At 41.6% G+C, this 23,818-nt stretch overlaps 2 protein-coding genes across 16 annotated transcripts in view; one reads left to right on the top strand and one right to left on the bottom strand.

The window, feature by feature from the left end:
• The window catches only part of OFD1 (OFD1 centriole and centriolar satellite protein), a 38,084-nt gene extending 30,846 nt beyond the window's left edge, over positions 1–7,238 (top strand). For 2 of the 3 annotated variants that reach the window (XM_065072859.1, XM_065072881.1), the window contains 4 exons: positions 232–399; positions 979–1,049; positions 2,009–2,050; positions 6,941–7,238. In XM_065072859.1, the coding sequence (XP_064928931.1) occupies positions 232–399; positions 979–1,049; positions 2,009–2,050; positions 6,941–7,034 (375 nt within the window). In that variant the 3' untranslated portion in view covers positions 7,035–7,238. Of the gene's footprint in view, positions 1–231; positions 400–978; positions 1,050–2,008; positions 3,929–6,940 lie in introns of those variants that run through there. The other variant, XM_065072870.1, reaches the window with a different exon arrangement.
• GPM6B (glycoprotein M6B) overlaps positions 3,302–23,818 on the bottom strand; it is a 112,546-nt gene continuing 92,029 nt past the window's right edge. For 7 of the 13 annotated variants that reach the window (XM_065073023.1, XM_065073004.1, XM_021285348.2 and 4 more), the window contains 6 exons: positions 17,718–17,904; positions 13,540–13,696; positions 9,918–10,089; positions 7,921–7,994; positions 7,542–7,607; positions 3,302–5,195 (listed from right to left, as the gene is read on the bottom strand). In XM_065073023.1, the coding sequence (XP_064929095.1) occupies positions 5,046–5,195; positions 7,542–7,607; positions 7,921–7,994; positions 9,918–10,089; positions 13,540–13,696; positions 17,718–17,904 (806 nt within the window). In that variant the 3' untranslated portion in view covers positions 3,302–5,045. Of the gene's footprint in view, positions 6,838–7,541; positions 7,608–7,920; positions 7,995–9,917; positions 10,090–13,539; positions 13,697–17,717; positions 17,905–23,818 lie in introns of all 13 variants that reach the window. The other 6 variants (XM_065073029.1, XM_065072988.1, XM_065073038.1 and 3 more) reach the window with 1 other exon arrangement.

Genomic DNA, 23,818 nt, shown 5'->3' with positions numbered 1-23,818 from the left:
TCAGGCCTCACGACGTCTCAGACATCTGGGCAGGGTTAGAGTGGGATTTCTTGGATGTCGATTTTTGAATCACAGCACTAGCTTATCACTGTGTCTTGAACTGCATGTAACTAGTTTAATGCTGTTTAGCCTTGCATGTTTTACTGAGGTTAACATGAAATCCTGAGTGTAGTGCAGGTATTAAGGTATATTTTTCTTGAGCTGATCGGTATTTAATTTTATGTCTTAAAGTGGCTCCAAGACTCAAAAGTAGGTGAGGAAAAAGAAGATAAGGAAGGGGTAAAATCTGAAAACACTAATTCTGGTGCTGAAGATAATGTAAAGGACTCTACTCCCAATCCATTAGAAAAATACATGAGAATAATTCAGCAGAGAAGAGAGCAGGAGCAAGCAAACAAGGTGATTATTCTCATATTTTCTTTCCCCCATTGAGAAGCTTTCTGTAACAACCTGCAGAGATTAATGTTTGGATTTGTATTACAGAAATGTGTTGATTCAGAAGAAAAAAAAACACTTTCTTCTGTAAGGGTTTTTGTTCTGATGTGCGGTAGAAGGGGGTCTGTTAGGTTTTTTTAGGTACTAGGACAGTATTTACACTGAAATGTTCTCAGTTTTTAGATTAAACTGCATTTTAAGTGCAGTTTGAATCTACACAGGTCAGTTTGTGTTCCACTAACACAACTGATAGAATTTATTCTGGCAAAATGGAAAATTTGACCTTGAAAGACCAAGTATGTACACAGGTGAATGTTACTTTGATGAAGGAGTGCAGCATACTCATGTTCAGACATTATCCAAACCTGATTTTTCCGAAGCGTCATTATTCTAGATATAATACAGCATTTGCGGAAAAAGGGTCGGTCCTTCAGAAGATTTTTGTTTTCAGTTAGGTGTCTTAAAATAGAAATAGCATTATTAAACCTTAAACCTTGACTTAAGAACGAGCTACAGAAAGTGCATTTTTCTCTTGGTTGCCAGGATTCAAAAAAAGAAGAAATAGGAGAAGTGTCACTTTTAGAGGGACTTACATCTAGTGAAAAGGATGACAGGTAAGGCTCGTTATTACTATTAATTGTTTCTATTACTCCATCTCATTAAGTAGTTATGGTTGAGAGATATCTGCCTTCCTAAAAAGCAGAATAACCTAATAATCAAGAGCAAATGTGTTGGAAAAATTGAGGATCCTTCCAGTTCTTACACAGGTAAATTATGCACTCTTTGCAGTTTGGAACTGGGAACGACACTCGCTGATCTGTTCCAATAGCTGTGGCAATTCAAATGCTTTTATCTGCCACTGAGCATCTCAGTTTGTTCACAGTGAGCTGAAGGATGAGGGATTGATTCCTCTTGGGTAAAACTGCCCCGCAGAAGTTTGTCTGTGCTGCACCTTGCTGATGTGTTATTGAATCTACCTTTGATTTATCAGTAGCATCATGGACTTTTAACAAAGTAGTTCACACAGTTATTTCAGAGATTTTTGGCTGCTTGCACTGACTTACCATCGATAAGTAACAATATGTAGGTTTTAGTTGCTTGACAGGAAAAGGATGACAATCCTCTATCAAATCTTTCAGTTTATTTGAAGATGTAGGATTGAAAATATATATAACAAAAAATATGGAGCAGTTTAAAAAAATTAAATTCTCATACTAACCATAGCGATGATTCAGTATTAACTGTGCCTTTAAAGTGCAGGTTTGTTTTACTTATGAGACCCTGCCCTGGTGCTCCTAATTGTATCTGTGTAGTGTTCCTTTCACTGGATAAGTACTCCAGGAGTAGTGGATGGATAGTGCAGCTTTTTGCTACAGCAGATGGCTTTCTGTCTGTGAAGGACCAAATCCTCACCCTTAAAGGCTTGCTTATTCACTTCAGTTCACTAAAACAGCGACAATATTGCAGCACAGGCAGTGTCTTTGTTTTTTTCTTGTAAAGTTTATATTTAAAATATAAGAAACTACTTTGGACTCATACCACTTTCTTTCCCTCCGTCTTGTCCTCAATACAGCGCTGCAGGCATTTCTCATGGAGACACGGATGAAAACTTCTGGTGAAATTATTATTTAATTATTATTTTTACAATAAAAATGTTTTTATTCTTTCTGCTTGTAAAAAGTGGTAATAAATGTTAGGCACCAAGATTGCAGGCTGTATAATTATAAATTAATATAGCTGATTTTCAGCTGTCTCATCACCTCGGTCAGTGAGTTCAGACAGTGAGCCCTGATGTGTTATTAATCCAGGAGGAGGCCCTTGAGTGGGGTGTGAGAAGGGACAAAGCAGTGCAAAGAAATAAATCAGTATGTTGAGGTTTTGGCACTGAATTCCCAAGTTTTTGGCTTTGGCACTGAGTTTGTACGGCCTTTGACAGCTTTCCAAGTGATGCCTCCCACCCAGCCCCTTCCCCTCCAACTGTTACAAACTGGAGGTCAGAGTAACACCAGGTCACCACCAGGTTTTTGGAGGTGTCCTGTGGAGACCCTTGGCTGGCACCGTTTGCAGAGCAGCCTGTGACAGCCCCAAGCTGACGTGTCCCTTTCACTGCTCTGGCAGGGGAAGCAAAGACCTTTCCAAACAGCCTGGTCCTGACTACCACCTTGTTGGTATTAACCAGCCCAGAATGGAGAGATTCAAGTAAAAAAAGCTATTTAACTCGTCTTTATTCAAGGTTTGTATTTTGTAGGTGGATTATAGGCAAGATCATTAAACTTTATTTACAGTATAGAATACAGTATTTTTTAACCAAGGAAGTAATTTTGGGCAGCAGCATGTGTTATAACTTGCGCTGGCATTGCGACTGCTCCTCTTGACCTAACTACAGGACAATGAAGCCAAATTTGACAGAATTTAGGGGCAAAAAAACCCCAAAGCTCTCTCTTGAATTCACTGGATGTTGAAACACAGCATACCAAAAATGTGACAGAAATAAAGTTTACCTTTAGAAATTTAAGATTTAGAAAGTGACTGAGGGGCTAGGCTAATTTTACATGCTGCTAAATTTGGTGTTGCAGCAGCAATGCTGGCATTTTTTAAATTTCTGAGCAAGTTCCTTCTGTTTGATGTGAGGAAGGGGAAGAACAGCGCTTGTTGCATTCTGCTGGCTTGGAACAACCACCACTACTTCACCTGAGAGACACTCGCTGACACCCACACCCATGGGCAGCCTTTCCCAGCACAGGAGCGCATGGATACTATTGAACAAAACATGTTTTAACTTCAGAAAGAGAAACGTAAAGCCTAGAGATGCGCTACTAGAGAGGAGCTGTAGGTCTTGTTTTCAAATAAGCATACACAAGTGATGTCTATTATCTACAAATATTTATTTTAACACTTGGATGTAACTACAGGAAGCCCTTGGCACTGATAGAAAATATTGATTCACTGTTAGGTTACAAAAATTTATACATAGCAAAATTTAATGCTCTTTACATAAAAATATTAGACTACTTAAACAAAACTTCAAAAACTCCCAGTAACAGCTACACTGAATTAGAAAAGAATTCGGCTTTAAGACACTGCCTCCATATTACCCTTATGCAAACACTGGGCTAGAACATCACCTGCATTGCTGTAGAAATGCCTCCTTCATGCAACAGGTAAGAACATACACTAGGCTATTTTGTCATATTTGCTCTACATTGATCAACTTTGCCCCTTTTTTGAAACTGTCAAATGAGACTTTTCAATATTTAACAAAAAAAAATTACATTTGCAGTTATACCCCCCAAAACGCCTTTTCTCTTAATACTGACTTGAAGAAATTTGTGCTTCCTTTTTTATATTCAGCAAACAGTCAAAACTATCAAACCACACGTCAGCTTAACATAGGTATGACTTGAATATTTAATTTTTTTCAAATGACTGATGTATTTTACTTTTTTCCCCCAACATTTATATATATATATATATATATATATATCATATAGAACAAACACCAAAGATACCATCACTAATACTCAAGATATCACTGAATGCTTCTGAAAAAAAACATTGATTAGAAGGCAGACTTCTATGGGAAATGACTTTAAAATGGCACCAGTTTGTTTTGTTTTGTTTTCTGAACACCACGTTTTCGTAATGTGCTAATTAATTTGTAAAAAGGAAAACACATAAGCACTGACTATAAATTTGCTAAGCACCAAGATAGAGAAAGGTGGACATCCTGTATTCTGCTTTATGGCTGTAATTTTTATTGTTTGTGTAAAACTCTGCAAACTTTTCTCATCCGCTCATTTGGAATAGTCAGATCAGCGTCATTTTAATAAGGTAACACTTTCCACTTGCTGAAAATGTCGGATAATGGTCTCCTGCCACTATATAAATGCTAAGACATTTATAGAAAATAAATATTAAGGCAAAGCTGACATTTATTTTCAAAGAAGGGGATCATTATCCAGATCCAGGGATCTACATTCCATTATAGAGTTAAGAAAAAAGATTAAAACTTGGGACACCTGCTCAACGCTCACATAAGCACAGGAGCGTCGTACAAAAGTGTGGCACGACAGCAGAGCGCTGCTGCAACGGGTGGGCAGAGACAACCCTGTGGCCACTCCGAAAACCGCAACTACGATTCTGTGATTCTGTAACTGCACTGGGATGCGATCACGAGCTGCCAGAAACCTCGGCCGGCCGCAGTTCCATTGGGTGTCTATAAACTGAGATGCTAATGTGCCTAAGGGCTGCACAGAGATCTGCTGCCTGCTGGTTTGCAGCACCTGCCTCCGTGTTGTGCAGGACACCATGCTGTAGAATACGCCAAATCCTAGATACCAAAAAGGCTCGAAGAAGAAGAATTTGGTCACTCGTATTGTGAAGTGTTGCCTTTTAAAATGCCTGGAATAAAACCTCCGTTCTCTATATGAAAGGATGGAAGATGACCCATGGGAAGGTTTCCCTACGAATGTGTTCCAGGAGCTGGAATGTGAAGCTTTTGCAACTTGTCTCTAATTTTGTTTGGTAGACACACATCTGTACTGCAGAGCAGCTATCTGTTGATTTGTCAGAGCTACAGAATTCTTCTGCTGAATTACTGTGGCAAACATTTATGTGTAAGAATTGAGTTGCTCTTTTGACCGAGACTGGATATCCTGCAGCTCCTGCTCTTCTTTTGCTTTGATATCTTGGTAGGCCTGCATTTTGCTTGCATCCTTTAAGTAGGCCCAGTTAGAAGACAGTATCATGAGGAAGTGGATCTGGAAGAGAAGGGTGAGCATGATGGCTAGTGAGCATGTCAAGAGGCAAAGCAAGCTGCTAGTTAGATTAATAGACGCTCTTTAAAATAACGACCAAAAAAATAGTTATTCTACGTTAATAAGCATTCTGTTATTAAAACAAGCACGGAGGCTATTTTCAAAGATCTCTAAGAACTGGGCATGCTAATATTTCAGTTGGTTATTCACAATTTAGAGAAAGTTAGTGTAACAGTAATAAAATGAGCTACAGAGTTGTACGGATCAATTAAAATGCAGATGGAGAGTAGCAGCAAAAGAGTTTTGTAGGTGGCGATGTATGTAATCTGCAAACTACGAGGTGCTCAGAAGAACTGCTTTCTAAGGTGGTGGTGTTTATGCACATCCAAGCCCAGATCCTGCTCAGTCTTTTCCCCCAACAAGCCGATGAGAATTCCACCCTCCCCCTGGAAAAAGCCTGAAACTGTAAGCAGTTTTATTTACGCGAACAAGGCTACATTAACATATTGAAAAATTAAACAACAAAACATGAGTCCAAAACTAAGCAAAAGCATGCAATCTCTGGGTTAAGAAGTCTTAATTGTATATTAAGATAACTACATTTTAAACTTCCATTGCCCAAACCCAGATGAAGAGTTTTATATAATATATAGCAACTGGTTCTTTATTATTACTATTATTATGTGGATTTTTTCTAGTTTGTGCATTCATCTCTTCCCAACTTCTTCTGACCATACTTCATGCAAAAATCTACATCTGAAAACACTGATTCACTTTTTTTTTTTAAATCCCAACAGTGTAAAAAGGTCTCTATGATCTATGCATGGTTTTGCTTCCTGTGCAGTCATACTTACAGTTTTGAGATCTGGCTACTGAGAAATCAGTTACTAAAGTGCAAGCCATACAAGAACAGAAGCTATTTATATGCTGTTTCTTACTAGTTCAGGGTCCAAATGAAAGAATGTGATTGTTTTACGCAGAGCTAATACAAGGATGTATTTCCTTCCAGAGAGAGCATGGTTTGGCAATTACTTGAAAATAAAGTAAAAGAAAATAATCAACTTTATCATCCGTGCACTGGAAAGACAAGCCAACTAATTCAAAATACCTGGGCTTCTGATTTCTGCCAAAAGAGACTGGCGATACTTTACTGTTCTTTTTGTTTTGTACCATATATATTTTGTATGCTCAGGGAAGTTATATTGGGTGTTCAGGATGAAGAATAAATTAATAGCTCTGACCCTGGACTGTTCCAGTATTTGTTTTAGAGATGACTGTTAGAAAAACAAGTGGAGACTTGAAATGGAAATGTCCCATCTCCAAAAGGATGCTTTGTAAACACCCCTACAGTAACTGAATCCTCTCGACACGAAAACATAGCCAGATCTCATCCACATCATAGTTTCATATACAAGAAGTCATTTTATTAATCTGATAAGCTAGCCGATGCTTACTGGAGCTATTTACAATTACTGTAACACAATTCAGAAAGCTAGACTTTTAGCCTAGAGTGTCAGTGGTATTTCAAGCTACGCAATGCAGCTCTTTACTGGGCTTATACAATTTAGAATTTAGTGCAGCAATCTTCCCGACTCTTAAACTTCAAAACAGCATAGTTATATGTAGTAGCCATCATGTAGATCAGCTGGTGGAAGAGAACAAAATACAGGAGAGTAAGATACAACGAGGTGATGGCTCAAGCCCACGCGGGCAACTGTCGATACTTCTACAACAGACGTTATTCTCAGTTTCTTGCAGGGTGAAGATGCAAGACAAGTAACTTGTGATTTATCCAGAGAGGATAACCTACACGCAGACCTGAGGCTATGTCATCAACAATAGTGAATTTACACCCAAATTTGGCTGACAAGAGGTTAGAAGCCGGCAGCGAGAGGAAGCGTTAAGACAGACGAAGCCTGACAGAGTCATCCTGTTCACAGCCCTCTTCCAACTGCTACCTGTAACTGGTATCGCAGAGTTGGACTAATCAAACTGCCCAGGTCCAGGCAAAAAACCCAAGGGGTTACAAGCGACTGACCAAATAAACTACAAAAATGAAGAGAAAGAGCGAACGTAAAAACAGAAATAGTGGGTAGAAATACGATTTTCAAAGGACATGCAAAGAATTTTAATCTAAGGATGGAGGAGTGGGTTAAGATGACTTCTTAAAAGTTCAGGACCTGCTGACCTGTAATAACCAAATCATAGCAGAAAATAACGGCAATTACAGCTCACCCTCCTTAATATCTAGTATCGCTATTTTTAAGGTACACACAAAATTTAATAATAAAGCATCTTAAGTCTGGAAGGAACATGTTACACAATACAACAATAAAAAATGCTACCCACCAGGGCTATGACAGTGGCACCAGCTCCAGCACAAGCCACAATGAACAGGTGATAAGACATGTAGAACTAGAGAAAAAGACATGTTAAAAACATTGAGATAATTGAGGACAGTATAAAATGCATTTCAACTGTTTTAGAAAATAAGGATAATAAAACCATCTTCATAGCAAGGTATGCAAAACTTTAGAAAATAAAAATGTTCTGAAATAATTTTCATTTTCTGGATGACCTAACACAGAATAATTTCAGTGTTGTGTTAAAAATCAATCTCTTTATACTATTAGTATTGGTTTTCTCCAAAAACTTTCACCAAGTTATTTATTACACCATGCCCAAGTGTCTCGGAGGCAAAAGCTGCGCATAGGTTATGTTTCTGTACCTCATTCATGTTGCAGATGTTCTCTAGAATCGGGCCACAGGCTTTGCCAGGTACAGCATTCCAAGGGATAATACCTGAAATACCACAGCAAAAGAAACCACTAATTTTAGCGATGAACACACGCTTTCTGTTCCTCTCTCATCTTTCCCACCCACTGGCCAGTTGTGTTCCCATTCTAGGCACCGGCACGCTGACCAGGACGGCTTTTGAGTCGGCGGGAGGAATTAAAACAACTCGCTCAAATTGTGCTTTCTCCCTGTTCCGAGGCTTCCTGCCAAGACGTGTTCTCAGATGTGGTTTTCCCATATGGCAGCCAAATGGTTGGTTGGGTTTTTGCACTTCAGGTCCAGTCACACGCTGCCTACTCTCCCACTCAGCACTTTAAGGGATAATCTCCATCTCGGAGGTACTTGGCACCTTTCAGGATAGTACTTACTGGATTAAATTCTACTTGAACAAGTCATTACTGTAGAAAAGTGTGAATATGGAGCGAGAGGGAAGAATTACTTCCTTTGTTTTTCCCTGGTTTGGTCCCAGTAGGCAAAAAAGCACTAGGAGAGCACTGCTACAAGAAAATTCAGTCTGCCATACCTCACGTACTCCCAATTACTTTTGTTACATGACTGAAAATCTGAAAAGTTGACAGGATCTAGAAGGTTTAAAATAACCTAAATTTTGGGTCCATAACAGCTGTAAAGCTTAAGCAAAAGCCATCTGAAACAGGAGAAAACCAGTTTGTCTCCCCCATATAACTTGCATGTCAGATGGTTGGAATTAGCAGCTCTGTAAGGGCAAACCATTGAAATTATCTCAGGATGGCGTGGCTTTCAAAAAGATTTCACAGGATTTACTTTAAAGCCAGCTGCTTCTCTGCAACTGCAATATTCACTTGAAGCCTTTTAGCTACTGCTTCCACCCAAAATCGCGAGGCCGGTTCAGGGACACAAGTCACCTGTTAAGGAGCTGCTCTGTCCCATCAGACACTGAAACCCAAATGCTTTTATTGCTCAGGAAACAACGCAGCCCTACACGGTGCCCATACAGCTGCAAAACAATCCGGAGAAGCAGAAAGGTGGAGGAGCACATTTGCTCCCTATACTCTCAGGCTTTGCTGCTGAAGGAAACATCTTCCCAGCCTCTTGCTGTCAGCCGCTAAAATAGAATGCAAATGTTTAACTGATTTGGGACTTCTTGCTTTTAAAAATGAATATAGCTTATCTTCTCCTGCTGGACTTACAGCCTGATACGAAAGCACAACCAAGTTTTTTCAACTCTGAATCTGTTTTCTCAGCTTTGAATGATCCAGTCCAAAGAGAGAAACATTTCTAGAAAATGCTAGCTGAAATGAAGCCAAAAGTAATAGTGACAAAAGCTCTTCTGCATAAGGGAAGCTGAAAAAATTAACTTTGGGGAAAACTCACCTTAAGGAATGAACTACTTGAAGAGCCTGACCCTAGTTGAAGGTATCGTCCCACTCCTCTGCTACCTGCACCCCCCTCGGCTTTCTGTGTGTCATCAGAAAGCAGTATTAATTCACTAATAGTTCAGAGAGACTCTCGATTGCAGGTTTTGGGTCTTTTAACTGAAAATAATTGTTAGAGCAAAGTTCAGGTGTTAACTTCATATATAAATGTAAAAACAGCTTTTTGAAAGGAAAAAACAAATCCATGCATACGGGTTCAAACCCCAGAATCTGGTTATCTAGTTCTCCGTACTATTTCTAAGGAGTTTATTTTGAGGCTGATCTATTTTTAAACCTGATATTATAGTATTGGAAACTGCTACAAAATCATTTTAGATAAATGACTTGCCAGTTCAGTTAAATTGATTGCATCTGGAAAGAGATCAGTGTTATCTGAATTAATTAGAAAAGTAATAGCATATTCAGAGATAGGAGGTGCTTTTGCATTCGGTTCATTTGCTAAGGCTGAGACAAAACTACTGAAGACAGTCCAAGGAGAAAGGATAAGGCATTTAATCAGGATTAAAATGAGTACCGTATTGCCTGATATCCACGCAGATCTGGTCCCCTGGAACCGTCACATTTGTCTGAAGAGATTTGATGACTTCGCAAGTTGACCATATGTTATAGAACATAAAGACAGGCACAGCAGAGAAGCCAAAGACCCCAAGCCAGGCCACTCCAAGCACATAGGTGAGGAAAACAAACTGGGCAGAGAAAACACAAGCACTTCACGTTTATTCTTTGAAAAGAGTACTTGAATTCTCCTTAAAAAGGCTCCAAAATAACCTTTAAGCGTACTTTCAGAAATCAAGAACGACAACATTTTATTTCGAAGCGCAAATAAAATCAGTGTTCTCATTGCTTAGAAATACTGTGGTAGTTTAAATGCTACTGACAAAGTAATTCAGACATTTCCTTTTCCATCAGCCTGCTTGAGTAAGCAGCTTGCCCTCCTGAAAGAGCAGTCCATTAATTTCTTCAGATTCTCGGCTAAGCAAGGATGCTGGTTGTAGGCTAAAGCCAATAAAACTCCAACAAAAATCAATTTAAGGAGTTTTTTTAATTAACTGTAACATACTACCATTTCTTTACAGCCTGCTAATCAAAACAATAGAGTGAATCGATGTTCACAGAGCTCTCCCATACTCCCAGACTTATTGAAATCAATTTTGAATGTAACATTTGAGAATACCTATTTTTGCAAACATAGCACGACTGTTGCAGCAGATCAGAAAGATTCAATTGATCTAGTACACACTGCCAAGAAGAAAATTAGTTACTTCACTTTAGATTGGGGTGTCCAACTCGTTTTCTCTGGGAGCTGCATCAGCCTCGCGGTTGCCTTCAAAGGGCCCGATGTCATTTTAGGACTGTATAAACGTAACTACTCCTACATTTATACAGTCCTAAAATTACACTGGGCCCTTTGAAGGCAACCGCGAGGCTGATGCGGCCCCTGGTGAAAACAGGTTTGACACCCTTGCCTTAGAGAATCATGGATTTTCCATTGAAATTTGCTCGTTTGGCTTTACTCTTAAAAAAAAAAACAAAACCAAAAACAAACAAAAAAAAAGGATTACATGCGATTTTCTTTGGTAAAATTATCAGGTATGGCACTCATTGCTTTGGAAATCTCCAGCTTCCCCCTCCCACTGAACCTCTTGCCTTTTCCCTCTACTTCTAAGTTTTATGGTGACATGGTAGCACTGGCATCACTTCCTAAGTCCCCTCCTCATGGCGAGACTAGGATTTGGACCCTACTTGGAGAGTGGGGAAACGCTCTTCTGTCTTATGTGCTGCCTTTTCACTGTTATTTAACTGCAGGTGGACTGGAAAGGCTTCATTTCCAGCAAAGCACTGATGCTGAACTATCTCGCTCACCACCTGTGTGCCAGAGAAGAACAGCGAGGATGGGAAGGGCTCTGAGTGGGGAGGTTGTCACAGCCTGACCCAGAACTGATGGACGGAAGGAATGCTGCAGTGCTGGAACTTTGCATCCTCAAAGGCTTTTTGTCCAGGTGCACTGAACGAGGCTGCAAATGGTACAGCAAAGGCTGAGCAATCGGTTACATTGTACAGCCAAGGAAGGTGGTGCCTGTAGGGAGGGGGAAGCGGTTGCAAAACTAAGGCACATGGAGAACCCAGCTAGCCTTTAATTTATACACAGATGAATTGAAATACCCTATTTTGTATTAGATAGTGCCATACACCAGACTTGCATGTTTTATGCAATAATGCTCTCTCTGGATTTTGGTAAGGACTGAGCGGACTAGTTTAAAGTATTTCTAAAGATACGCTATATGTAAAATATGGGTTTGTATACTTGCACATGGAAGTGTGCATGAGAAGCAGCACACAAAGCCTTTAACTCCTAAAATACCCAGGAAATAACACACTCACCTTTACTGTGATAACTGTGGGAAATGGCTATTCTGCATTACCACAGCCAACAAAAATAATTTAGGAAAGCTGGAAGTCTATGTTGTGCAATAACCTTATACAAGATGGAAGGGACTGCCTTTCAGGACCTGGGTAACGTAACAGAGGAACTCTTACTGTACAATCACAGAATGTCCTGAGTTGGAAGGGACCCACAAGGACCATCAAGTCCAACTCCTGTCCCTGCATAGGACAACCCTTGATCAAAGAGGCAAAAAAATGACCGTGTGTCTAACAGCTTGTTGTCCATACCCAGCTGCAGGAACTAGCCTGTTAAAACGATAGATCTCCTTGTAAACTTTGTTCTAACCCTGGTGTTTTACGGAGCTCTACCACTACACAGCGGCGTACAGGAATTTTTACACCATGACTGTCACCACTCATGTGTCTTACCAGAGCTCTAAGCCATTACTCAGCTGCTAAATTCTCTCCTTCATTGTGTGGACAAACATAAAAACACATTTTTCTGTCACATTTCCATGTGTCACACTGGTATTTATCTAAGCAGCTGACAATCATGTGCCTGCAACTGCTCAACTGCACAGGCAATTGTCTGCACTAATGAGATGCACATATGTGTATGTTTCTAGTGTCTTTTGGATCGTTGGAAAACACTGCTTTAGATCTTTCTCCTCAGTGAAGATCACACTTCCTGGAAAAACGGTGAGTGAATAGCTGCTTAACTGGGAAATGATAGGATGTTTTATTTGTATTAGCTCTTGAAAAATTCACTAAGTATCCAACAGTACAGTGGAAAATCGTTAAAGCTTTTGAAAACAAACATGCATCTCCTTTGTATTTAACCAGCTGAAAGTACATACTTTTAAAGTACAGGATATAGATTGTATATTAAAATGCAACAATCACATCAAAAGCCTCTTCTCTTTTCACCCACACTTTCCTGTGGGCGATCTGTTACACTGCTTTAGCTTCCTCCATAACTACAAGCTTTGAATTCAGATTTTCAGAAATAGCTTTGAAATCCTTTCTCATAAACACAGTTACGTTTCTGTTCTTGTGGAGTGCGCCCTAAGGGACAACGTGGGTGAGAATCTGAAGTTTTATTTTTAGTTAAACTTTTTAAAAATGTTGTTCTCATACAGAAGTACAGGGAAGGGAAGATGGCTTGTAACTTTAAGGCTTGAAGTGTTTCAGCTTTGCAAATAAGACTCACTATTGTATCTGTATGCTTTCTGCCATCTGCAAAAGCAAGACAGCACTGCTTGATTCAAGTGCAAAGATGTTGCGAAGCTTCATTCATTACTGTTTGTCTGAAGAATCCAGACATCCTAAGCAGAATTGACTATGGAAGTCAGAGGCATTACAGTTTGTTATTTAAACAGCTCTACAAAATGCAGCCATTTTACAGTCTGCCTTTAAGCATCACTAGTGTGTGAACGCCTAAAAGCACATCTGTCATTTTGTCTCACATTGAGTGTTTTAAAACTAGCAGTCTCCAACAACTTAGTTTAGACCAGTGGGTTCAGCTTCAGAGGCCACAGTAACACCCTGACAGTCCATCTGCAGAATTTGGATTCGACCAAGCATCGTCAAAGTTCAAAGGATGACTAGCGACAGGGATTGACTCTGACCACCTATAGGGAGTTAAACAAATAAGGCAGCAATATATTGTGGTTTGAAACCACAGGAGCCAAACCGAGCCCAACGTATTTCAGCAAGCAAAGATGACTGTTCCCATTTCTAATGCTACTCACCATTCCACTGATGCAGCGGCCACAGGCTGTTGTTTTGAACTCTCCATGCAGCTCCTTCACAGCACTTGTTGTATAAAAACCTTCTGCCAAAAGGATTATCCCATATAAGAAGAAAAATGATGCAATGCCATAAATTACATACTGCATTAGCTGTATTCTAAAATGGAAAAGGAAAAAAAATATAATTAGATTTCAGTCCTTTGAAAACAAAGTCAGTCCTCCCAAATCATAAACAGTATAACTCCCCTCGTAGAAATAAAGTTCAAGGCTCCTTAATGCATTTTTAGGATGCGGGCTGCAGGAGAGCCCTGGAATTACTATCCCACTTCTACAGGTAAGCAATACTGACATGCATTAGTCTTGAATCTGCTTGAGCGTCCCCTGTGTGGCAGTTCTTACACTGACTGCTATTAGTCACCAGCTCGAAGCCCCAATTTCATGCCTCCACTATGGAGACTTTTTTCCCTGTTATTGATGCCGAAAACTAAATCAGGGAAGCTGAACTACTGGCTGAACTGCCAGGGTCTGTAGCGATTCCTTTGGCTTCGGGAAAGGAAGCAGTCCCTGATATTCACTGTTTTTACCCATAAAATCCAGCTAATGTAGGTTTGCAAAAATTCAGTGATACTTCTCTGATACAAAACTCAGCAAATGCAGTAAATTCTCCTGAGGAAGAAGAGTTTGCTCCACAGTCTAGGAGGGTACTTTCAAGTGAGCAAGTAGTTTCAGTGCCTTAAGTCACGGAAGTGTTGAGCTCCCCAAAACGTAATTAAATTTTCAAAAACTGAAAAAATATTTAGGAAATGCTTCTATTTCAGGAACTCTGGAACCATCCAGAGGAAGAAGACTGTAGATCACATGGCATAAGCATTTCCCTTGGATATGATTTGAGAAGGTTCTCGATTCCTTAAAAATCTACCATCTGCAATGACACTTATGGAATTTTTACTCTGGCTAGAATAGGTAAATGGAACTAATTATTTCTAAATATTATCAATCAGATTCAATATCTGAATCTGATTGTTTTGGAGGATGAGAATGATGTACCTTTCATATGACATTTCTGTGGTCTCCAAACTCCTACTTTGTTATTAGCACAAGAACTTAGAGCTTCTTAAACGTCATTTCATTGTTGGGATGGTTATTACAGATGAAGTTATTCACAGAACAGTAGAGGTTAATTTTATACTCACAGAACAGTAATTTTATATTCACAGAACAGTAGAGGTTAATTTTATACTAATTTTATAATTTTTTCCTCAAATGCTTTTTCAATTCTTACCACTCTCCACTAAGTAGCTGTGAGTATACGTGTACATCTCCAAGGAGCATCTGAATATTATAGATTAATTTCTTTAGAGAAGTGGTTACTACCATTTATATAGTTAAATGTTATCCAGACAGATACCACACCTCTTGTATCAAAATAGGATATCGCTCATTTAAAATTACACGTGGGAAGTGTTATGTTTATTTTACAAACTGATTAAAAATAACAGGATAAATCTGTTGCACCTGTGCTGTAAAGCATGAAAAAATTAAGCCAACATTTGAGAGAGAAGAATTCATACCACCATCATTAATAGTCTAGGAGGAACTTGATGCATATTAGCCAAAATATGAAACCTGGTTAACAATCAATTTCACAAAGGGTACCCTACTAGTATATTTTTCATTTATGTCTCTTTGGCCTTAAATTATTTGCTCCTTTCTAGCACCTTTTCTCCCTTGCCTTGTTAGATCTCCATAAAGCCCAGGACCTCAGCTGCTTTGGTAGGAATGACACATTTCCCCAGCTGCCAGACTGACTTGATAAGAAACATTGTCAGCAATTCTCCAGAAATTAAAACTTGCTGCCTACCATAGTTACTTTTTCAATTTCTTTTATTTTGCTCAAAATAAGAATGATACAAGCACAAGGCCATTTTGTTAGTTGTTCAGATGGAACAGCAGCTTAGTTATTTGCTAAATCTTGTGTCTAAATGCAGGGTCCCCATGGCTCATGCCCTGAAGCTGGGGACATGGCGCCCAGCCAAACCATGGGGCTGGGAGCTGCTGGGAGGTGGGACAGGACCCCAGCAGGGCGCAGCCCCAGAGCCATGTGGCAGATCTGAGCACAGGGGGTCCTGCGAAGGAGAAGCAGCCCTAAAATGGTGCTGTGGGACCAGCGACAGAGCTCTCAGGGGATGGGAAGGGGCCAATTGTGGAAATCTCAGGCTGAGCGCATGGAACATGGCCCACTGGCAATGTGCCACGTGGGCCCCCTCTTCACGGACACATGTGGCCCACACAGGGACCCCTGCCTACAGCTCTTGGGTGGCTTCTAGCAGGTTTCGGCTGCCCTTACTCGTGCCATCCCCCTGTACAGAGCGGGGACACTAACAGGAGACCTCAGCACAGTCTACAGCTTCCTCACAAGGGGAGGAGGAGGAGCAGGCACTGATCTCTTCTCTTTAGTGACCAATGACAGAACCCAAGGGAATGGCAGGAAGATGTGCCAGGGGAGGTTTAGGTTGGACATGAGGAAAAGGTTCTTCTCCCAGAGGGTGGTGGAGCACTGGAACAGGCTCCCCAGGGAGGTGTCACAGCCCCAAGCCTGGCAGTATTCAAGAAGAGACTGGACAACACCCTCAGACACACGGTGTGAACTGTGGGGTTGTCATATGCAGGGACAGGAGCTGGATTTGATGATCTTTGTGGGTCCCTTCCAACTCAGGACATTCTGTGATTCTATGATGCACAGGGGAGGTCTCCAGCCTGCAGCCAGTGCTGCCCTGTGGTAAGCAGCAGGCAGGAAGCCGAACCCAGAGCCAGTCAGCATCCTAGCACCAGCACATGATCATCCTGAATCGAGACTCAAGCAAAATTCCTCAGTGCCGCCAAATAAAAGCCTTTCCACAGCCTGGTGGTCCAGCTGGAGGGGCTGCCAAGGACCAGTGTGTTCAGATCACCTGGGACCCATGCATCTCTCAGCGACCAGGGGAATGAGAGGCTGGGTGCTGGTGGGGCTGGGCAAGAGCCCTGGTGCTGGCCTCCAGGCCCTGCTCTGGTGCCATACAGAAACCTTTGGAACACAAAAACCCCTAATATTTAACCAGTGGTTATTTCCAAAGGCTACAATTGCAGAGACGTTTAAGCTATTTCCAGTCTTTTATCTCTCTTTTTTTTTCCCCCCATCTATACCACACCAGTCTGCCTTCTTCTGAGGACGAATGGACAAAACAAGACTTCCCTGTTATTCCTGTCACCCCTTCAAACTTGGTGTCACCAACAAACACTGAATCTACTCTCTTTCAGATTAAAATCATTACCCCTTGTTCAGTCGCTACAAGCCCTGGTGGAAAGCATTTTTAGGTCTTTCTTATAAGCTCATGTTATATATCGAAAGGCTGCAACAAGGTTTCCCAGGAGCCTTCTCCAGGCTGAACAACCTCAACTCTCTCAGCCTGTCCTCACAGCAGAGCTGTTCCACCCCTCTGATCATTTTTGTGGCCTCCTCTGGACCCTCTCCAACAAGTCCATGTATTTCCTGTACTGAGGGCTCCAGAGCTGGATGCAGGACTCCAGGTGGGGTCTCACCAGAGCTGAGTAGAGGTGCAGAATCACCTCCATCAGCCCACTGGCCACGTTCCTTTTGATGCAGCCCAAGATTTGGTTTGCCTTCTGGACTGCAGGTGCACGTTGCTGGGTCACGTCCAACCTTTCATCCACCAGTACCCCCCCCAGTTCTCCACAGGGCTGCTCTCAATCAATTAATGTCCCAGCCTGCATTGATCTGGGCATTGCCCTGACCCAGATGCAGGACCTTGCACTTGGACTTGTTGAACCTCACGAGATTCACACGGGGCCCACTTCTCAAGGCTGTCCAAGTCCCTCTGGATGCCATCCCTTCCCTCAAGTGAACTAACTCAGCTTGGTGTCATCTGCAAACCTGCTGAGGATGCACTCAGTCGCACTGTCTATGGCACTGATGAAGATATTAAATAGTATCGGTCCAAATATAAACAGGTTAAGCAGGATACATGCACTGATTGTGTGTGAACATCAAAATCCCACTGAGCGCTGTTGGACAAACAAGCAACCTAATACTCAGGAATGAAGACTGAGGTTTGAATCCATCTCTACTCATTTAGCATGAGGGTGTTACAAGGAATAATGGAAATGGAAGGCATACTTACACTTCACTCAGCAAAGCATGGTCACTGGCAGTCGTGGAGAAGTGCTGCTCGAGGATAGACACGGTTCCCGTGAGCGCCACGTGGCCACAGCCACAAAACAACGCTACCCCCGAAAAGCAGAGAATGGTTGCCACGAGCGAAGCATATGGCACTCCTCCTAGGCACTTAATGCAACATTCAAAGCAACCTAAGCAGAAGAGAGAAAGCAAAAGAAATGTTATGGGCAAAAAGCAAATTATGGGGAAAAAAATATCCGTCCTCCACTTGGCAAGAGCCACAAGGACTAAAAAGCCCAGGCATTGACATGCTAAGCAAAAATCTATAGGTGGTGCAAGACAGCACCACCCTCTAAAGCAGTGACCTACAGATCTGTTGGTATGGACTCAAAGCCCAGAAAGTGGGCTGAGTGCTCCTGACTTTACAGGATCAAGAGGAGATCGATGAGACAGCCTATGAAATGGAAAAAGAAAAAAAATTACTTGTCTAAAGCGATCCACTGTGATTCAGCTGCTCATACAGAGCTCACCATGTTTCAGCATTACTAATGGCAAGGGGACCAGCTACACTGGCACCATTCAGGAAACCAGAGAAGCAAATACTCAAGGCAACGAAGCCTTTTGGAAAAGTAAGCGATACTTTGCAGTTTCATTGGAAGAGGAACACATTTAGGACTGCAAAATTTAACTACTCTACACTCTCCCATGGCTCCTGAGTATCTTTTTGTATAAATCCATATGAAGTTATAGGGGTACAAGTATTTTAACAACAGAAAAATTGAATGAGAGCCAAGGGGTAGCAATTTTTATCAAGAGCAGTGAGATGAAGATGTATTACACAGACATTTCCAGCTTTACAGAATACACTGGATTAACAGTGATCCCTGAATACACTCTGCAGTAGCACAACGATTTTAATGAAATGCATCATTTAAGCAATTTGAGTTAACAAAACACCCCCCTAGAACTGCTGTTCTACAAATACTGTAATAAGGAGGTTGCAGCTGAATCGTCAGGTTCCTCCCAACTGCGTGGCCTGAAAACCCATCTGCTTGCAGAGCTGGGAAATGTAAATCGGAAACAAACACAGCTTTTAACTGCGCTATAATGGTAATGGCAATCCATACCAATTCATTACTTCAGGGTGATGGCATTAAGCTGTCTCCATTAATGGGCATTTCATACAACTGTGCAAAACACAAGCCATTAAGACAACATTTAATGGAGTGTCCAGCGTTGCACGTCACAGGAACAGCCCACTGCTTCTACGGGAAGACATTAAATGGACAAAGCATTTGAAGGCAGGGAGACAGTTGGCAAGTACGTACATCACATCTTCCCACCCCAAAATTTCCTTGTAAAGCTCAGCAAATCTTCATCGGCCACACAAGGCAAGTTTATTTTTATTGCCCTCCCTTTCCCACTAATGAATGAGCTGCAGAGCAGGCACTTCCCTGAACCACTGTAGAATAATATGCATTTGATAACTGAAAGTCTTCCCATTTTATAAGTGGGAAACTCTTCTTTTAGAGAGTCATTAGCAAGTGTCCTAGTCAGGCTCAAGTGGCTATCACCACTGAAATGACTTACAAAATGCCACTTCACTAACTGCAGACAAGATTTAATTCTACGGAAACAAGCCTGGGAAGCTTTTATAGTCAAGCCCACAGCTGGAGTAGGAATTATCTTCACAGCAAAAATACTGCCGAATGAACAAACACTGCAGCTTACTGGTGATGGGGCAAACAAAATCCAAATGTGGGCTATCAAAGCAAACTGTCTCCAATTTTCATCTTATCACAGAGGTCCACAGGCAAGTTCAGACACTGGACCTTCCAGAGTGATGCTCTGCTTTGAGGAATCTGCCTAAGTGCAGCTCAAAAGCCACACGCAATGGTAATCACACACGTGAAGCTGGCTCGCCTCCGCAGCATCTGCTCCCAGGTCAGGCCCAAACCTCTAGCAGCTAATCCAAGAAACGCTTGCACCTGGCACAGGTTTAGCACTGAAGGATTATCCAAGAGTAACCATGCTTTGATCCAGTCGGCAACGCTCAACACACACATGGACACACACACAAAGTGAATGGCCTTTCAGGCTGCACTCCCATAGGAGAAGGCGACTAAACACTAGATCATTGCTGGCGTGGAGGGGGTTGATTACCAAATCACGCAGATCCACCGACTGCTTTGCAAAAGGATCCCGTCAGAGACATGAAACAAAAACAGCTGGAAACAAAGCCAAGGGACTGATGGGATCTGAAAGAAAAGCTGCCAGGGCAGCCTGCTTGAAAAAGCTCTCAAAATCAGTACAGATCCACACTGACATTTAACTCCCCACAACTAGATAGCTGTCCTCCCGGTACCCCACACTCCACAGCTGGCTTTCCAGGCCACCAGCAGAACATCTGCCTGGAGAGTTTGTCGGATCCCTTACCCAAACACAGGGCAAGATCTGCCACTAATCACAGACCCTCAAACAGAAGCTGAGAGTGGCAAAGCCCCTCTCACCTCCCAGTGACTGGCAGCTGCACGTGGCATCTTTGTGGCCATACTCTTTATGTCTTCCTCTCCAGCCCAAGTAAAAGGCATCGCAATATCTGGGTGGCCATGGTTTTACCAGTGCAGACCACAGCCAAGGCACACCCCAAGAGGTGTCTAAAGCAGCCACGCTATTTTGAGCGAGGCAGAGAAAACTGCCCAAATGTGGAAATGCAGCAACTACTCGCCCTCGCACCAAGACTAAAGCAGGAAGCAGAGGGACTTCATTTCCCAGGAAAACAGCATGTGGCCAGCTTGCAAGTGCAGGAAGCACCCCAAACCAGCACATTTCCAAGAGACAGCATCCACCCAAACACAGTCATTCTGCACCCAAACTGACAGCAGAGCTGCATGCAGCCTCCTGCCGGAGGGTAACTAACTGTGGGACACAGCCTCATCAGGCCGCTGGGCTTGCCAGACCCCTCACAGATCCCATTGTGAACCCTTTTTATCAGGAGCTTAAATCCATGCCTAGCCTGAGCAATATAGCTAGTTTTATAATTTTGGTTTAGAGCAAGTCTAAAACAGTGCTGCCAGGAGCAGTTTTCAAAACCAGCTAAAATCTGAAGCAAGCACTGAGATATGCTTACCAAGCTTCTCAAACTAGCACTGAAGCAAATCAGAGGATTTCTTCAAAAAAATGAAAGCTTTTCAGGCAACCTGTTTTGTGGTCTCTCTCCCAAGACAGCAAGTATCTTCATACAGTACAACTGAAAACCCATGAGAGTATTTGCCTAGTTCACACTCACATAGTAACTGGCAAACACACGGATGACAACGGCCGGTTGGAGGCCTGTGAACTCAAGCCGACAAAAATTAGTAGTATTAAAATAAGTTTAGCTCCAGCATTCTGCTAGTTTTTATTTTCCATATGGCCAAAACACACTGAACTTTTCAGCTATACATCCACTTCCAACACAGCAGCTTAAAACGATTTAAATATGAAACTGTACAGCACAAATACACATCACTGCATCTCCCTTTTCAATAGCCATTTTGTGCAAGGCATCACTAGAACCTTTTGTGCAACTCAGCAGAATAAAAACATTTTTTGTCCTCAGGCTGGCGAGCAGCAGTTGCCATGGAGGCAGGTTAATAACAGCCCAGTGATTTGCCCAGAGCTGCCTGTGATCTTGGCTACAGATTTAACACACTCTCAGAAGGAGGGCAGCTAAAACAAGGACTGAGATTATTCTCTAGGGAATGAATGCTATTAAACAGACACACACACACACAAATATTCTTGCTAAAGGACAAAAATAAAGAGAAGAGAAAAAACAGGAACCAGCTATTTTTTTAATCTCCTGGAAACTATCTGTCACAGGAAATTGGTAAAGGATGAACCTACATATGTACACAAATCAGCACTTGGGTGCTTAATGTATGAAGAACAATTATACAATCTACCCAGCAGTGTACAGGCTACTGCATATATGCAGGGGCTTAGCCATTCAATTTCCCATGTCAAAAGGCAATTGTGTGGCTAAACCTTCTTTGGTACATTAAGTACCGCTTCAAGATTTAAACTCAGAAAAGCAAGGTAATACAGAATTAATGGAAAGCAGACTTAAAAAAAAAAAAAAAAGGCAATTCTCAGACTCCAACTTATCCCACAAAGGTCCAGATGGAGTGGAATGACAAAATCTGTGCTTTGGAAATGCCAAAAGACAATGCAAAGGGATCAGGTAGTTGCCTTAAGTATCCCCAGGGTTTGCTCTAGGAAGTTCACACATCAGCTCTTGATGCCCAGAGTCGAAAAGTTGAGACAGAACACATGTTCACAAAGCCGACCCTCAAAGCGAAGCATGGAAAACATGATGGGAGGGAAGAGTGTCCACACCTCCTGGACAGAAAACCAGCCTGTTCTCTAATGTCCCAAACTCCTCCTAGGTTGAGCTTGTGCCTCAGTGCATCTCAGGTACAAACCATTGATCCCAGAGTCAACGTCACTATGGAACAAAAACACAAGAACAAAGAAAACTTGAAAGGAAGCTTGAAAATCTCCAGGCTCCCCTGGCTGTTTTCTGATTTAGCTCCCACTCTCTTTTCCTTAGAAGTTTCATTTCTTCCCCTCCCATAAATCTGTCTTACTATTCTGAAAGATGAAGCAATGGGCACCATTTTGTCTCATCACTTCCTGTAATGATGCAATGCATTTTTAGAAGTCCTGGCATGTTGGACACTTGTCCAGTTACTCCATAGTAGAAATAACCCAGCTTGTTCCACCACAGAGCCACCATCTCTGATTTCTTCAGCAACACAGCTCAGACAGCAGGTGTGGAGGAGCTGTTTTAACAAAAAGAAGCTTCTGAGAGACCCAAGGAAAGAAAAAGTGCCAGATAAGATCTCAAATGAAAGCGCCAGATAACATCTTAAATGCAGCCACTGCATGTAAATCAGGCTCATTATTACACATCTAGGGAGCCTGGTGTTGAGAGTACTACTCCCAATTCACAAATAAATATAAGAGGAGAACTCAATACTTTGTATTCACCTCCTGTTTCCCCAGGGCTGAAGATTACCCAAAACCAAGCATGCATAATATAACTGGAGTCCTAAACCACCATGCGTCTTTGTCAGAAAATGAACTTTATGTCAATGGAAGCAAATGCCAATTTTACTTTCTGCCACCAACTGTATTTTTTAAAATCTCCATTCTGAATAGCTTATACATGCTAGGATGTACATTTTCATACCTTATAGCATGATTGACAGCTATGGGAAAATCAGTGAGGAACGCAGGGATACACTATTACCTCAGAAACAAAAATGGAATTTACCTCCTTCTTTCCTGTGTGAGAATAAGCCAGTCCCTGGCAGTAAGATAACTTTACTTCTCACATCTATCAGCCACCAGAAGCCAAGGGTCAGTGGCAACAGTAAAATAAGATAAAACATTTAGTCTTACAAGGGTGAGTTTAAAGCATGTGACAAATTTCTCTCCACACTTTAAGAGAGGCACTAAAATAAAAAGGCTGTGTGTTAAATTGCTTGGAAGTCTTTGTTGAAGCTCTAGCCTTACCCATTCCTGTTCATCTTAAAATTTGCTGGTTTACAAAACACAGCACAAAGCTAAAACCTCTGCTATTGATTACAATAAATGCTCACTCACCACACTTTTGGATTAAGCACATTAAACGGACTAAATTGGGAGCTCAAATCCTTCACTTTTCTCCCAGAAACCTCTTGAAGCTCTTGCACAGAAAACTTCCTTTCAAATTCAGCCTTTTCTAACTTTGCCTTTTTGTCCTCCCCAAATCAGAAGCTGTAAAATTAACTTATACTGAAAATGAACTCTTCATGAGAGTCTGAAAACTTAACACAAGGGTATTTTAGTCTAGCCAGATTGAGAACTTCCCCTCTGCATTTCCATCCTCCTCTTCCAGAGCTGTTAATCAATAAATATTCCTTCATAGCCAGCACAGTATCTGTGAGGGAGAAGATGGGACTTTGGGTGACCACAGCCGTCGGGGCTGCCACAAAAGATCAGACCTGAAATCCAGCAAGACCATCACTCTCGTCATTCACAGTGGCTGGTACGAGATGCTTCACTCAGGTGAAACGT

Source organism: Columba livia, chromosome 1 (assembly GCF_036013475.1).
Source record: "Columba livia isolate bColLiv1 breed racing homer chromosome 1, bColLiv1.pat.W.v2, whole genome shotgun sequence".
NCBI classification, from domain to species: domain Eukaryota; kingdom Metazoa; phylum Chordata; class Aves; order Columbiformes; family Columbidae; genus Columba; species Columba livia.
The sequence above is the reverse complement of the archived record's forward strand: the minus strand, read 5'-3'. Positions and strand labels throughout refer to the sequence as shown.